The sequence below is a fragment of the Cucurbitaria berberidis genome, assembly GCF_010015615.1.
Source record: "Cucurbitaria berberidis CBS 394.84 unplaced genomic scaffold K460scaffold_1, whole genome shotgun sequence".
Taxonomy (NCBI): Eukaryota; Fungi; Ascomycota; class Dothideomycetes; order Pleosporales; family Cucurbitariaceae; genus Cucurbitaria; species Cucurbitaria berberidis.
Genome location: NW_024468935.1, coordinates 5910183 through 5923557, shown reverse-complemented (window position 1 = coordinate 5923557; position 13375 = coordinate 5910183). Strand labels below are relative to the sequence as shown.

Genomic DNA, 13375 nt, shown 5'->3' with positions numbered 1-13375 from the left:
TACGACCACTTCCTCGACGTAGTGCTGCGGAGTGGTGGTAGCAAAAGCAGCCGCATAATAAGAACCAGGGGTAACACGATACTCGAATATGTCGTAGGACAAGGAAGAATAGTCTTGCGCTCAGTGGAACAGTCTAGAGAAGACACCGGCGATGCGCTGTATAGGCATGGGCCACTAACGACCGTTTATCAGGATGTACGTCCGTCGAAGGTCGATAGGACAGAGGCATCCAGTTACTTCCCGCCCTTTTTGAACAGTTCCCAAGCTTCGACTAAAGCGCGCTTGAGTTCATCACGCTTGGTATGTTCAACGAGCTCGCTGTCAGGGGCATTGGCGATGTTTGGCGGGGTATAGAACTTCTCGTCGTAGCTTTCTCCGCCGAAGAGCACACGGAGGTTGATCCACGTCGGAATCAGCTTGGCCTTCACTAGCTTCGTGTCACCGAAGAGGTCTTTACGTAGGTTGCCCTGAAGACGTTGAACGTAGACTCTCCAGTTCTCTTGTTCCTTCCTCGACCACTCCTTGCCAAAGCCCTTGCTCGCTACGTCCATCTCAAGGATCAGCGTGAGTGTGTCAAGGCCGCGGTAGTGATTTTTTATGACGTTGTATCCGCCGCTAAGAAGCCAGTGGAGATCGTAGAAGGATCGAAGGCGGATGTTTAGCTTAGTGACAAGTCGCTGGCAACCAGATGGGAAGAGGCGAACACTGAAGTCTGGAGGCGGCGACATCTCGTTTGTAGGTTTGACAATCTCGAAAGCATTCTTGCCGTAGAGGACGGTTTTGGCTTCGGCATAGATCTCCTTGCTCGCGCGAAGAATGTTGATGTTGGTAGCTGCAAAGCAAGCGAAGCGGATTTTGTACCCGTCAACAGTGAGCTGAGCAAGCGCATAAGCGATACCGGGAAGGTATTCGCGATGTTCAGCATACAAAAAGGCCCTCCTCTCGTCGTGAAACGAAGTGTGCTTCTGGCGGACGCAGATAATGCCAGGAACAACGAGGAGGTATTCGTAGACTTTGTTGCGGACGGATAGGGGAAGCATCATGAACGGGAAGGGGCAAGTATTTGTAGCGGGAGAATCGATGGCGAGGGCGAGGGACGCAAATGGATCATGTTTCTCCAGAACACTGCGCTTGAACGTTAATGAAGTAGTTGGGGATGGTGATGTACTTGGAGTATTCTTGGTAAAGATAGTCTCTGTTTCGCTGTCGTCGCTGAGCTCGGCTTCGGAGCCTTCTTGGGGGTCTTCGAAGAACGTAGTCAAAGACTCGCCTTCCATACACTTTGTCGAGCGTCTCGAGGTGGTATTGGCGGCGTCCACGCTGGCGAACCGAACATGTTTGCCGAAGCTGCCCGTTGGGGGTGGTGTAAGAAGGTAGGATAGAGGAGGTGTCTGCGGTCTCTCAATTGAAATCCTCATCTCGAAGATGGTTCTTTCGTAGATTGAGGGGGGTTAGCTGTTTTTGGTGGCTTAATTGAAGAGCTAGAGGAGTGGCTGGTAGACAGAGAAGAAGTGAGGGAGTTGAGATTTGGCTTATATGAGCCATCATGTGAAGGTGAAGTCCGATTGCTGGTATACGCTAATAAGCGTCGTTAGACTCGAGGTGACGCGTGGTATGCTGAGGCTATGATAAGGTGAGGGACGGTTGATAGCTGCGGAGTTGGAGAGGGCCAGGACTTTCTAGGAAACGTTTGAGACATTGTGATTGAGCGAGGACCGAATAGCGCATACATGACCTTGTGAAAATCACCTGGTCTGATTAAACGCTTAATGGTGGCCGCGGATGAAGATATGAGTAGATGTATCAGCAAGTCATACTTAGCCATAGACTGGGCTCACCAATCCAGTAGCTATAGTCGTCTAAAACGCATGGCAAGCGCTCTCACTCGGCAAGCCATCATGAGAAAAGGGAAGCCGTGAGCAAACGGGCCCATCGGCTCGAACCGAGTCTAGTATTTCCTACAATCTTGCAACGATGGGAAGAAGGCTCGCTTGGAGAATGAAAACTTTGTCCTAGACCACATCACGTGGGTTGTCAATCCGTGCTACCCAAGGCAAGGTAATACAGCACAATTCGGGATACAGTGGAAATGACCTCATACTAGAGATGTCAAAGAATAGAATCGAGGTTGAAGCTGTGTTGGAAGCTTCAGTTGGAGAAGAGCTTGTATCCCAATCCGCACTAGCGGGTGCCGAGCCCGGGAGAATCCTCATCGCAACATCCTCAATCACAGTACCCGCTCCGAACGCTCCCCCATCCCGCAATCCATCTCCTCTCTACCCATAATGTCCGCCGCCCGCGCCTTTAGCACCGCTCTCCGGGCAGGTGCCCCCCGCGCACCCATTGCTGCTCGCTACGCCGTCACTCGAAGCTACGCGGCCGCCGCCGCTGCACCCACGGGTGCTGCGAACAAGCCCCCCGTGGCCCTCTTCGGCGTTGATGGAACATACGCGAGTGCTCTGGTACGATTCCCATAGGCTCAATTGGGGCTACAGCGATGACTAGAGGATGGAAAGAATGTCAATGGTTGGAAAGGTGCTGGGCTAACAATTTATCCTAGTACACCGCTGCGGCCAAGACCAACGCCCTCGACCCCACCGCAAAGTCGCTCGAGTCGCTCTCTAGTGTTTTCAAGAAGGACCCCAAGCTCAGCGAGGTCCTCCGCGCTCCTACTCTCTCCGTCTCGGACAAGAAGCAGATCGTTCAGGAACTCCAGAAGCACCTTGGCAACGCAGACAAGGAGGGCATCGTGAAGAACTTCCTCGCAACTCTCGCGGACAACAACCGATTGGGTGTGCTAGAGGGTGTTGTGGAGAAGTTTGGTGTGCTTATTAGTGCGCATCGTGGTGAGATTGAGCTTGTCGTCACTAGCGCTGCGGTACGTAACATCTTTGGAAGATGAGGAAACTCCATGAAGGAACATACCTGACACGCAACAGCCACTCGACAACAGGACCCTCAGCCGTCTCGAGGCCGCCATCACCAAGTCACAGTACGTCGCAAATGGCCAAACGCTCAAGGTCGTCTCCAAGGTCAACCCCGACATCCGTGGTGGAATTGTTGTTGAGATTGGTGACCGCACCATCGACCTGTCTGTCTCCTCCAAGATGGCCAAGTTGAACAAGCTGCTCAAGGATACTTTGTAAATATAGACCGGGGGGCACTTGGATGGATGTAGGGGACAGGATGTGTATTCTAGATGAAGCGTGAAAGACCAATTTACTGTATACAGCATGCGCCAACAACAGCTTTGAAGCTGGCTATGTTTGGGACTCGATGCGACTATTTTTAACAGCCTAGCACGTCTTAGGATAATCATTGGACCAAGACAAGGAAAGAACTGGAATTCACATGACAGTCCACGCGGCAGCAACATCTGAACTTGAATCCGAATCACATCCTCCGTAAAGAACGTCAACTCTCAACGTAATAGTATATCTAGACCACAAAACAGTCTATCTCATCTAGTAGTCTATCCCAACTAACAATACATCTCAACCAACAGTCAGTCTCCTCTCTTCACAACCGCACTCACATGTTTCAGACTCTTGTGCCCCATCCGCAATTCTCTTGAGCTCTCCAAACTCGTGGAACCGCTGCATCAAATACTTGACACCACAGTCGACGCAGCAATCAACATTGATCTGACCCCTCTCCTCGTCGAGGTGCCTCAGGTACTCGTGGTACCACGCGAGCATTTCGTCAACGTCCCGGATATTGTCGAGTTGGGTGGTGGTCGCGAGTGTGGTCGGGACGTCCTGGGGAAGGGAAGAGAAGGTCGTTAGAGAGCGGAACTTGTTGAAGAAATAGATATGGAGAAGGAGATCAGTCCTTACGACGACAAGGGGAAACGTGAGCAATGCTTTCGGCGTCTTGTCTAGTTCGCCGAGTGTCCAGGTCGTGGGCTGCGTTGGTGGTGGACTCCAGGGGCGTAGCCGCGCGGTGGGGGCTGTAGTAGCCTGGTTTTGGTCCATGGAGGAAGGGAGTGACTGGTTAGTCTGGATAGGTGGCTTCGGGGAGGTTTCGGGGTGTTCTGAGGGGTTGAGGACCAACAGGGAGGATTTTGTGGGTTCGAAAGAGTATGCGTAGTGTTATGGAAGGCCACCCATGAGGACTCTGAGGGGCCGTCTTGAGCAGAGTTGCTTGTGCAAGGGCCCTTCAAGTGGCGTGGTAGCGAGGGATACACTCTGGGTGATGGTGAGGAAGATCGTAAAAAAGATTGGTACATGTCTAATATCGGCGAGAGGATAGGTTGTATTTCGAATGCTTATTGCATTTTGCAATAATTCCTCCCATGGTCGACCTGCCACTTGCACAAGCTAACTTCCACAGCCATGCTCAGAAACCCCGCCACGCAAATGCCTCCTGAATCACTCACACTCGTTGCGCCAAGACTGAACTCTCGGTCTTCTTTGGGTACGTTGTCCGTAATCTCTGCGAAGGTACTGACATATACCAGCCCTCCCAGCAGACCTTCCCAGAATATAACCACACAGATGATGTAATAGGAGGGGATAAAGTCGAACATTGCATGGAGTGTGAGCAGAATAAGGTTGACGACTTGCAGGAAAGAGGGGAAGTAGAGGTGGTGGATACGAATAAAGGGTGTCGAAGAGCGCGATATGAAGACGCCGACTTGGTAGATTGCGTTATAGGTGCTGTAAAATGAGCGGAACTCGCTAAAGGGTGAGGAAGAGAGGGGGAATAGAAGCGTTGGAGCAACACCTTGGTTGATTGTGTACTCGGCAATGTAAACTAGCAATAGCGGGAGCATGCTGCGACCTGTTAGTCTTGAGTAGGCGGTTTTCTTGGGTGACTTTGCTTACTATGGGAAGAAAAGCCCACGGGCGCGGTGCAGGTTGGCGCTGAAATTGTTCACTGCTCCGGTGACACTTTTGCTGTTTGTCGAGGCAGTACTGGAAGATGCGAGTCCCTCGTGCTCTCTTTCGTGGCTAGCTTCATCATCCACGTGCTCATCTTCCTCGCTTCCTATAGCCTCGTATTCACCATGCTTTGCTGCTCCAGCGCGCAATGGCCCAAGCGGTAGAATCATGAAGAAGCTGAGCACCATGATGAGCGGGAGGAAGGAAAAGGCGAGCAAGCTTGTTCGAGGGCTTATCTGGAGCGTATTCGTTGCAATCGCATACGCTCCAGCTCCGATCAAGCCAGCCCCGCCTGTCCCAGATCCCCAAGCAGCAAGCGCAAAGTGTCCATAGTAGTGCGTGAGGCCCAGAAAGCTTAGTTCACCACCTCCACTGCTCAAGCTCGCCAGCATGACACCGCACATCTTTATCGCTATGGTCTTCGAGTCCTGCAACGGCGGGGTGAGGGCGATGATGAGCATGCCGCACGCCGACAGGGTGACGAAGAGGAGAATTCGGACATGGTATGGGATCTTGTGTATGAAGTAGGGCGCACACAGCTTGGTCAGGAAAGAGGGTATGACATCGGCAAGCAGCACGACGCCTTTGGGCACGTTGGGACCTACGAGGTCGAGGGCAGAGGAGAGAATAATGACGTAGAGGACATTGTTGATGAGTCCTGGGGTGCGTTAGCCAAAGCTTGGGGTCAACAATGCGTGTAGTCACAAAACTCTACCGAGAGAGTTGCTGGCACGATCGATGGCGTTACTATTGAGGCTGTTCACTAGATAACGTGTGAAGGATGCAGAAGAAGTGTCACTGTTGCAATCGTACCAAATAACCAGAAGGCGGCGCACACTCGCGGATCTGCGCCATGGAAGACAGCTTTCAGGCGGGCGCGATAGACGGCCCAGGACGAGGCTGGAGAGCCCGGCATGGGGAGGAGCGGCATATGAGGGGCAGAGCGGGGAGGTTGCTTCACATGGCCAAGTTTTGAACTTGAGCAGACTTGGTGGTGTTGAGTAGTAGTACTGTAGTAGGCGGCCCTCGAACGCGTCCGAGCATGCAGGTGGATGATCAGCGCGCAGTGGCCTTGGCAAGAGGCGGTCAGGAACCGCGGCCAGGCATGCATGAGTGGCTCAGCGCAGGCGTCAGGTGTTCCGAGTGCCCATGGGCTTTTCTTTGATGGACTATACGACCAGGATGCTCTGCTAATCTGCGCATCATTATCCGAGCCGTCGCCTTTGTGACGAGAGAGAAAGCTGGAGGGGGGGGGGGCTCCCCAAGCAGCCCTGTCACACCAGGGGAGGGTGGGCTGCCCTCAGGCCTGTCCATGCGGGGCTGCAGGGATGCTCAAGTGCCTCTTCTGTTGCGGCAGGTAAGCCAAAGATTCCGCGCGCTTGGTCCATCCACATGCAGCTTTCTCGTCTCCTCGCATTTCGACTCTTTCCTTCTTCTGCCCTGCCTCATCAGTCGATGCCTTTGGGGAGCGTGGTACCCTGTTCACCTCGACCCTCAATCTGCTCAATGTCCACGACACCATACTAAAGTGGCCCTTCGTCGTCTGCTTCCACCGCTTGACCGCCTTCTAGATGAGCCAAAATCGCCTGCAACACCATGGACCGCCAACCTGCGCCGCCGCCCTTCCAGCGACCGCCAGACCGCCCCATGATGCATAACGCAAACTACCAGCCTCCCACCACGCAAGCCTACAATGGCTATCCTCCCTCGACTTCGCAGCCGCAACCACAGCAGCCGCTCTACGCTCCCTTCGCAGGAGACCCATACTCGATGCCTCGACGCGATCCCTTCTTCCCTGCCGCTTCGCAACACGTCCGACGGACTAGTCAAGGAGTGCCTGGGGGCAACAACACGCCGCAACGGCAGGCTGAGGGACAGGGACAAGGACAAGGACAAGGTGGCTGGGCATCTACAGGTACGGCAGCTTTTCTTTTTGGGACACATACAGGCGCAACACCAGACGATAGCTCGCTTGCTCGCCGCAAGACACGACCTGCGACCAGGAAAATGTCTTGGATACGAGTGGTACGGCTCGCGTGGCTATTCGAGCTGTCCAAGACCAGACGACAGAAACAATGTGGGCACTCGTCGCTTGTCTGTCGCTGCTGCATGCTGCCCTGCACGCCACGTCAACTGCAAGAAGCCCCAGCATCTTGACCGTGTGGCTGGACTGTGGACTTCTCCACACTTCACCGCCTGTTGCGATGCTGAGCTGGTGCGGTGTAGGCAGTGCGACCTGGCAGGCGATGCCTTCCATTCGCGTTCCATTTGTCGTCTTTTGACTTCCTTCTGACGCAGGCCTTGCAAGGATGCGCAGAGTGCTGCAACGCATTGTTTGTGTGCTGGCGAGGGTGCTGGGTTTGGCGAATTCTAATGGCGTTCTCCGCACATGTGGCTCGCCTGGCTAATGCAAGATCCGCTTGCGCGTTAAACCGTTTTTGAAAAGATGGGACGGCTGATCGATTCTTAGCGCGACCCAGTAACGGAAACTATGGTCCTCATCATCACTCCCAGCTCGGTCCTCCACCACAGCCATCCATGAGCACCTCAAACAACCCCCCAGGGCCGTCGCCCTATGGCTACGATGCTGCGCGCAGACGCTCACTCAACGGCGGAAGCCCCTCGAACCCATACGGAGGTAAGACCCCCGCAGACACAAGACAGCTCCCCAGCTTCATCTCCAGCTAACTCTCCTATAGCGTCACCTCACGATCCTCCTCCGCCGCCGTCCTTTGCACGACCGCAGATGCCCCCGCCATCGTCGCCGCCGCAGCAGCAGCAACTCCACGCGTCGCAAGCACAACGCCCGTCGTACACCTCCAACTTTGGCGCAAACAGAGAGCTCCCTGCGCTAGGACAGGCGCTGCGACCGGGGAGCAGCATGTCCATCTCATCCCTTATCGGTGCTGGTGACACAGATGCTCCCATACAGACAACACAATCACAGCCGTCACCTCCCACAAACGCGCCGTCGTTGAACAGTCACAGCATGCAACCGCCCTCGCCCCGACGTGGCTTACCAGCTGCACCGCGATCAGAGTTCGCTCCCTTCCGACGCCAATCGTCGCCCGACCGCAACATATACGGAGTCAACACATCAAGGCCACCTGAAGGGCACGGCTTCTCTGTGGGGTCGCCTACACAATCCTACAGCAATCGCGGTTCTCCCCAACTAGGTCGGCAATCTCTGCCTCCAACTACCCAGCCCTATAAGCCTATGGGCTTTCCGGGCCAACGTCTTTATACACCAACCGATTCGGGCCGGCCGCCTTCTGGAAGCGTCCCACCCCGCCCGAACAGCCAGCCAACTGGACCCCTTGGACCTCTAGAACAAGAAGGGGGGTCATTCTACAACGCTCTAGGGGGGCGGCGTAGCGCATATGGGGTACCTGAGGAACGAAGGCGAACTTTAGGGGAGTTGGCTAGGCCCAACGCTGTGGAGCTTCTGGGAGGCACCAGTCAGAGTGCATTGGAAAGAGATCGCCCTGTTACGGTGCACCCCGTGTCGCAGTCCATTTTCAGTCCGCCTCGTGAGCAACACAGCATCGCTGGCCCAACAGAGCCTCCACGTAACCTTTGGCGGCATTCAGCGCCCATCGAAGCTCCCAACGAACCTACCGAAAGCCGACGTGAAGAGCATACAACACTGCCTCGAACCTATGGTTCGTACCCTTCACCCTCGCTTGGTGCTCCACGGTACGGTGGCCTAGGCGCTGAAGACCTGATTCGAGGACGTGGTGTAGATCAGTTGAGTAACCGCGTGGTAGAGCAGTACCATGCCCCCCCTACGTCAGATCCCAACTCTCTCGAGCGACATAGGCCTGAGCCACTTGCTCGCTCTTTATCCTCTGGGGGTCGATCTCTGTACGACCAGTCACAAAGAATGGGAGAGGCCATGCAGCATTCGAAATCACACATTGGCTTTGGGTTGGATGCCAATAGAAGGACAGGACGTGCATCTCCACTGCCACAGGCTGTCCAAGGAGCTCAAGGACAGCCGTTGTCGATTGGCAAAGACCCTGGCATCAAGAGTGAGTTTGGGCGCATGTTTTCCGGTCTTGGAAGCGGGTTGGGTTCGTCAACACCCTCGCGTGGCAGTCCGTTGCCACAAAACGGAACAGGTTCCTTCTCCCACGACTCTGAAGTCGGCGACATGATGAGACTTCAGCGGGTCAACTCCCAACAAGGAAGAAAGCCTAAACGTGTCAAGGACGAGGAAGGCATCTTCGACGTTGAAAGCGTCGACGGGAGAGGGACACCCTCTGGCATCCGCGGTGCTAAACGAAATAAGCACCATCACCACCATGCTGCTGCACCACACCATCAGTTAGTCTATTCATCCTCTGATTACCTGCTGTCTTGCTAACCGACCATACAGTCACCATCACCATCACCATCATCACCATAAACCAGACGAAGAGATTCCACTTTCCACCACATCTACTCCACTGAATGGGAGGCAGCCGCCGCTCGCGCAACCTAGCGCAGTCCCGCCAGTACACCATCATCACCACATTCAAGGGACACCACACCACCATCACCACATTCACACACCCCGAGTTAACCAGCAGCAACCGCTCCCTGCGGTAAAAGTTCAGGTTCAGGTCCACGACATCGAGCCTATCCTCGAAGAAGCTGCCAAACACCCTCGGCGGCACCTTGGGTCACATTTGTACGAAGCCACGGCAGAATTGCCTAAGCCTAATTCGTCCTTGGATGATCAATTTGGATACGCCTCCAAACCGAAATGTTTACCTCGATTTGAAGCCAACCCAATCAACTGCACCTTTACCATTAGGGTACCAAGATTCTATTTGAAGCCACGCCAACGGCAACACATTGTCTTGGAGCGGCATCTCTGGGGTGCGCGTGTATACCGCGATGACTCGGACCCTATCGCTGCTGCCATACATTCTGGGTGGATTCGAGGAGAGTGGGATGATACCGTCGATGTCACCATGCTCGATCCACGCATCACGGTGCCCAACGAAGCCACAGATGCGGAAGAAACGCTCACAAAGGCGCCAGCCGCGCCCGTGACACCGCCTGTCGATATGGATTTGCAGATCGAGATCCTCATTCTGCCCCAACTGCAGGAATACAGCAGCTCGGTCGAATACGGAATTGCGAGTAGGAAGGGCAAAGCACACGAAGGTCTAAGCTTTATGATCAACAAGATTCGGTGGGTTGACGAAGGAATCGGCAGTCGGGGCCAGGAACGCACAGCAGCAGCGTTGAAGCGCAGGCTTGACGCCGGTGCCACGCTCCTTGCTCTCCAGAGTGGAGTCGAAGACACTCTCCGAATCAACGGGATGGCGAAATTGCACGCTTGATGCTGGACAGGATTTTCTTGACATGTCACGGCCGCCTCTGGTTATCTGAGCGTACAGCTCGGTTTTGTAGCATTAGGATGATTTGTTCAGCATTGCTAGATACCCGTATTTTTTTTTTACAGCTTGACATTGGCGCAGGATTGCATTTAGCGACTGGGGAGGTTTATGTATTGGGTAGCCCGTAGCGTAGGAGAGCGATGAGAAAGTAAAGACGGTTGGCTCGATGCTAAGTGTGTCGGTCTTCCCTGACCTATGGAGATGTGCACGAACGTGATGGACAAATTGCATAAACGCCAACTGCACGTGGTAAGATAAGAGCGACAGACAGACAGCAGTGCCGAACGGTGTGTCGTTGTTGAGCTTTGCCACGGGCCGACAGGCAAGCGAGAGTCTTTCCAACAGGCGGCAAGAGCTTGCACGTCTTGGGCAAGAGCACTTTGATTGTAAATATTACTCTCGTCTTGCTCGCCAGCGCTTCCTTGTGAGGGCAGACACTTGACCGCCACACTGACTGACTGACTGACTGCCCCGCCGCTGGCTACTACTGCACCAAACGACTCGACGTCTCATCAGAACGCGCACACTACAGGCAATAATTATTTTATAGTCATCATGGGCCACTCTAGGACCTACTCTATATCAACGGTACGTAAACCTTCTCGTATTCTCTGCAAGCATTGGTCATGGCACTCGGTTCATTCGCCGAGTTGGCGTGAGCGCTCAGTGCCAACCCAAAGAGCTGGCGGCATTCGGCGGCTTTAGGAAGCATTCTTCTCCACTACGTGGGCCCTGGTGCTCTTGTCGTCATACTGAGATGCACGGCGTGTCATGGCACACGACCAGAGAATCTTCAACAATACCACGGCCGGCTAGAGCTCCCCGATTGCGCCAACGTCGGACAGGTGGAACAATTCAGCGCACCCAAACCCTGGTGCATCGAATGAGAGCTGCCAGCTACGATTGCTCCACTAGGCCCATTGCCGAGAGCTGGTGAAGAGAAGAACCAACGCCCTTCTAAATGCGGGGAATCGTCTATCCTCACCAAGCCTCATCTCCTCGCTTCTCGAATGCCGAGCCGATCTCACGACTCTGCAATCCGACCTCCCGTGCCCATATACCAGCTGATTCAACATTTTTTTGAACCGTGTCAGGCCTTGGAATCGGATTTTTCCCCCTGACCGCTTAGCTTCTGTCTCTGCAGCGTCTTGAATAAAAAGCCGCATAATATCGCTGCACCTCGGGACACCTCCGCCCAGATTCCGAGCCCTACCACTTTCTCTCGATTCTTGCCGTGTACATTGCACAACGCCGTTTTCCTTTTTCTGCATCTTACAGGGGGCTGGACTCGCCGTCGCACACAATGGAAGCTGCCAATGGCTTCTATGCGCCGAATATGCGCAAAGTGCCTACGGGCGAGTTTGTGAAGCCGAGCAGAAGGACTAACGGTGCCGGTGTGCAGGCCGAAGACACGCGGATATGCGTCGTCATGGTGGGCTTGCCCGCTCGAGGAAAGAGCCTGATCGCACAGAAAGGTAAAGACTCTCTACTCCATTGTGTCTCGCTATCGCTAATCTTGTGCCATCGCAGTGGTCCGCTACCTGCATTGGCTATCGATCAAATCGAAGACCTTCAACGTGGGCCAATATCGACGTTCTGCGACCCCGAATCCTTCCGCCGCCTTCTTCGACACCACAAATCCCGAGGGAGAGCGCCTGCGCAAAGCAGCCGCCGAAGCAGCTGTTAATGACATGTGCAAGTGGTTCGCAGAGGGCAAGGGCCTGATTGCCATCCTGGATGCGACAAATTCGACCAAGACGCGGCGAAGGTGGATACAAGAACGCTGCACAGCGGAGAACATTGAGACGCTGTTTGTCGAATCAAAATGCGACGATGAGGAGCTCATCATGAGCAATATCCTTGAAGTCAAGACGACGTCACCCGACTACGTCGGACAGGATCCAGAAGAAGCTGCGGCCGACTTTCGCAATCGCATTCGAAATTACGAGAAAGTGTACCAGACCATTGACGAGGACGAGCGCGACCTAACGTACGTCAAGTTGATCGATGTGGGAAAACAGGTCATCATCAACCAAATACAAGACTATCTCCAGAGCAGAGTCGTGTACTACCTAATGAATCTCCACATCAAGCCTCGCTCCATCTGGTTATCACGGGTAAGACAGTGTTTGAGCTTTAAAAGACGTTGCAAACTAACAGTGACAGCACGGTGAATCGCAATACAACCTCTCGGGCCAAATCGGCGGAGACGCCGATCTCTCAGAGCGAGGAGATGCCTACGCCCACGCCCTCCCCGGCCTCGTAGCAAAATCCGTCCGAGACGGTCGTAGACTTACTGTCTGGACGTCTACGCTAAAGCGAACAATTCAGACCGCCAGATTCCTTACCTTTGAGAAGCTAGAATGGAAAGCTCTTGACGAGCTCGACTCGGGCGTCTGCGACGGGTTAACCTACGCCCAAATCGAGCAAAAGCACCCCGAAGACTTTGCGCAGCGCGACGAAGACAAGTACAACTATCGCTACCTGGGCGGAGAATCATACCGCGACGTGGTCATCCGCCTCGAGCCCATCATTATGGAGCTAGAGCGCAGCGAAAACATCTTGATTGTCACCCATCAGGCCATCCTACGATGCATATACGCATATTTCATGAACGTGCCGCAGGAACAAAGCCCGTGGATGGAAGTGCCGTTACATACGTTGATCAAGTTGACACCAAAGGCCTACTCAACGCAGGAAGAAAGACTGAAGGCCGATATACCGGCAGTCAGCACGTGGAGAGGTAAGGGCAGCAAGGCTGAACATCAGCAGACGAACGGCAGCGCATAGCCTGACGACGTCACCAGCTCCAGGGGAAACTGAACACGCACGATGACGAGCCGCCGGGAGCGGATGCGGGGTGCTGAACGGGCACGCCAACGATTCGTCAGTCAGGCGGGACTTGACTTTGGGACTTGGAGCATGGAATAGAACATGATGAAGGAAGGCGAAGAGGGGAAAAGGGATGTATTGATTGAACAGCGTTCGGCATTCTTCCGACCTGGGTTATGGTGGGTGGTGCATGTTGTATGGGAAAGGCGCATGGTATGGGCACATGGGCATAGATTGGCATTCATCCTCCGCTTCATTGTCTCTATAGCA

At 54.2% G+C, this 13375-nt stretch overlaps 7 protein-coding genes across 7 annotated transcripts; 3 read left to right on the top strand and 4 right to left on the bottom strand.

Moving 5' to 3' along the window:
* Nucleotides 1-233: 233 nt before the first annotated feature.
* K460DRAFT_254509 (uncharacterized protein) lies at nucleotides 234-1151 on the bottom strand (the record flags this gene model as incomplete). Its single annotated transcript, XM_040927407.1, has 1 exon — nucleotides 234-1151. A coding segment is annotated over one exon (918 nt), but the record flags the coding sequence as incomplete, so codon positions are not given.
* Nucleotides 1152-1504: 353 nt separating this feature from the next.
* On the bottom strand, nucleotides 1505-1918 carry K460DRAFT_39906 (uncharacterized protein). Its single transcript, XM_040936220.1, has one exon. The coding sequence runs from the start codon at nucleotides 1823-1825 to the stop codon at nucleotides 1592-1594; it is 234 nt and encodes a 77-aa protein (XP_040794278.1). The 5' UTR covers nucleotides 1826-1918; the 3' UTR covers nucleotides 1505-1591.
* Nucleotides 1919-2285: 367 nt separating this feature from the next.
* On the top strand, nucleotides 2286-3146 carry K460DRAFT_274742 (OSCP-domain-containing protein; the record flags this gene model as incomplete). Its single annotated transcript, XM_040927979.1, has 3 exons — nucleotides 2286-2462; nucleotides 2561-2878; nucleotides 2940-3146. 3 exons carry the CDS (start codon nucleotides 2286-2288, stop codon nucleotides 3144-3146), a joined length of 702 nt encoding a protein of 233 aa, XP_040794277.1.
* Nucleotides 3147-3494: 348 nt separating this feature from the next.
* On the bottom strand, nucleotides 3495-3974 carry K460DRAFT_401730 (uncharacterized protein; the record flags this gene model as incomplete). The annotated part of the gene is made up of 1 exon (XM_040936449.1): nucleotides 3495-3974. The coding sequence occupies one exon, from the start codon at nucleotides 3972-3974 to the stop codon at nucleotides 3495-3497; it is 480 nt and encodes a 159-aa protein (XP_040794276.1).
* Nucleotides 3975-4267: 293 nt separating this feature from the next.
* Nucleotides 4268-5799, bottom strand: K460DRAFT_269104 (batten's disease protein Cln3; the record flags this gene model as incomplete). Its single annotated transcript, XM_040927542.1, has 3 exons — nucleotides 4268-4775; nucleotides 4827-5541; nucleotides 5697-5799. The coding sequence occupies 3 exons, from the start codon at nucleotides 5797-5799 to the stop codon at nucleotides 4268-4270; spliced, it is 1326 nt and encodes a 441-aa protein (XP_040794275.1).
* A 431-nt stretch (nucleotides 5800-6230) lies between these two features.
* K460DRAFT_362455 (Rxt3-domain-containing protein) lies at nucleotides 6231-10480 on the top strand. The gene is made up of 4 exons (XM_040932640.1): nucleotides 6231-6798; nucleotides 7354-7521; nucleotides 7583-9209; nucleotides 9262-10480. The coding sequence occupies exons 1-4, from the start codon at nucleotides 6480-6482 to the stop codon at nucleotides 10214-10216; spliced, it is 3069 nt and encodes a 1022-aa protein (XP_040794274.1). The 5' UTR covers nucleotides 6231-6479; the 3' UTR covers nucleotides 10217-10480.
* A 1096-nt stretch (nucleotides 10481-11576) lies between these two features.
* Nucleotides 11577-13063, top strand: K460DRAFT_270843 (fructose-2,6-bisphosphatase-like protein; the record flags this gene model as incomplete). The annotated part of the gene is made up of 3 exons (XM_040927679.1): nucleotides 11577-11748; nucleotides 11804-12390; nucleotides 12440-13063. The coding sequence occupies 3 exons, from the start codon at nucleotides 11577-11579 to the stop codon at nucleotides 13061-13063; spliced, it is 1383 nt and encodes a 460-aa protein (XP_040794273.1).
* Between the last annotated feature and the right edge of the window lie 312 nt (nucleotides 13064-13375).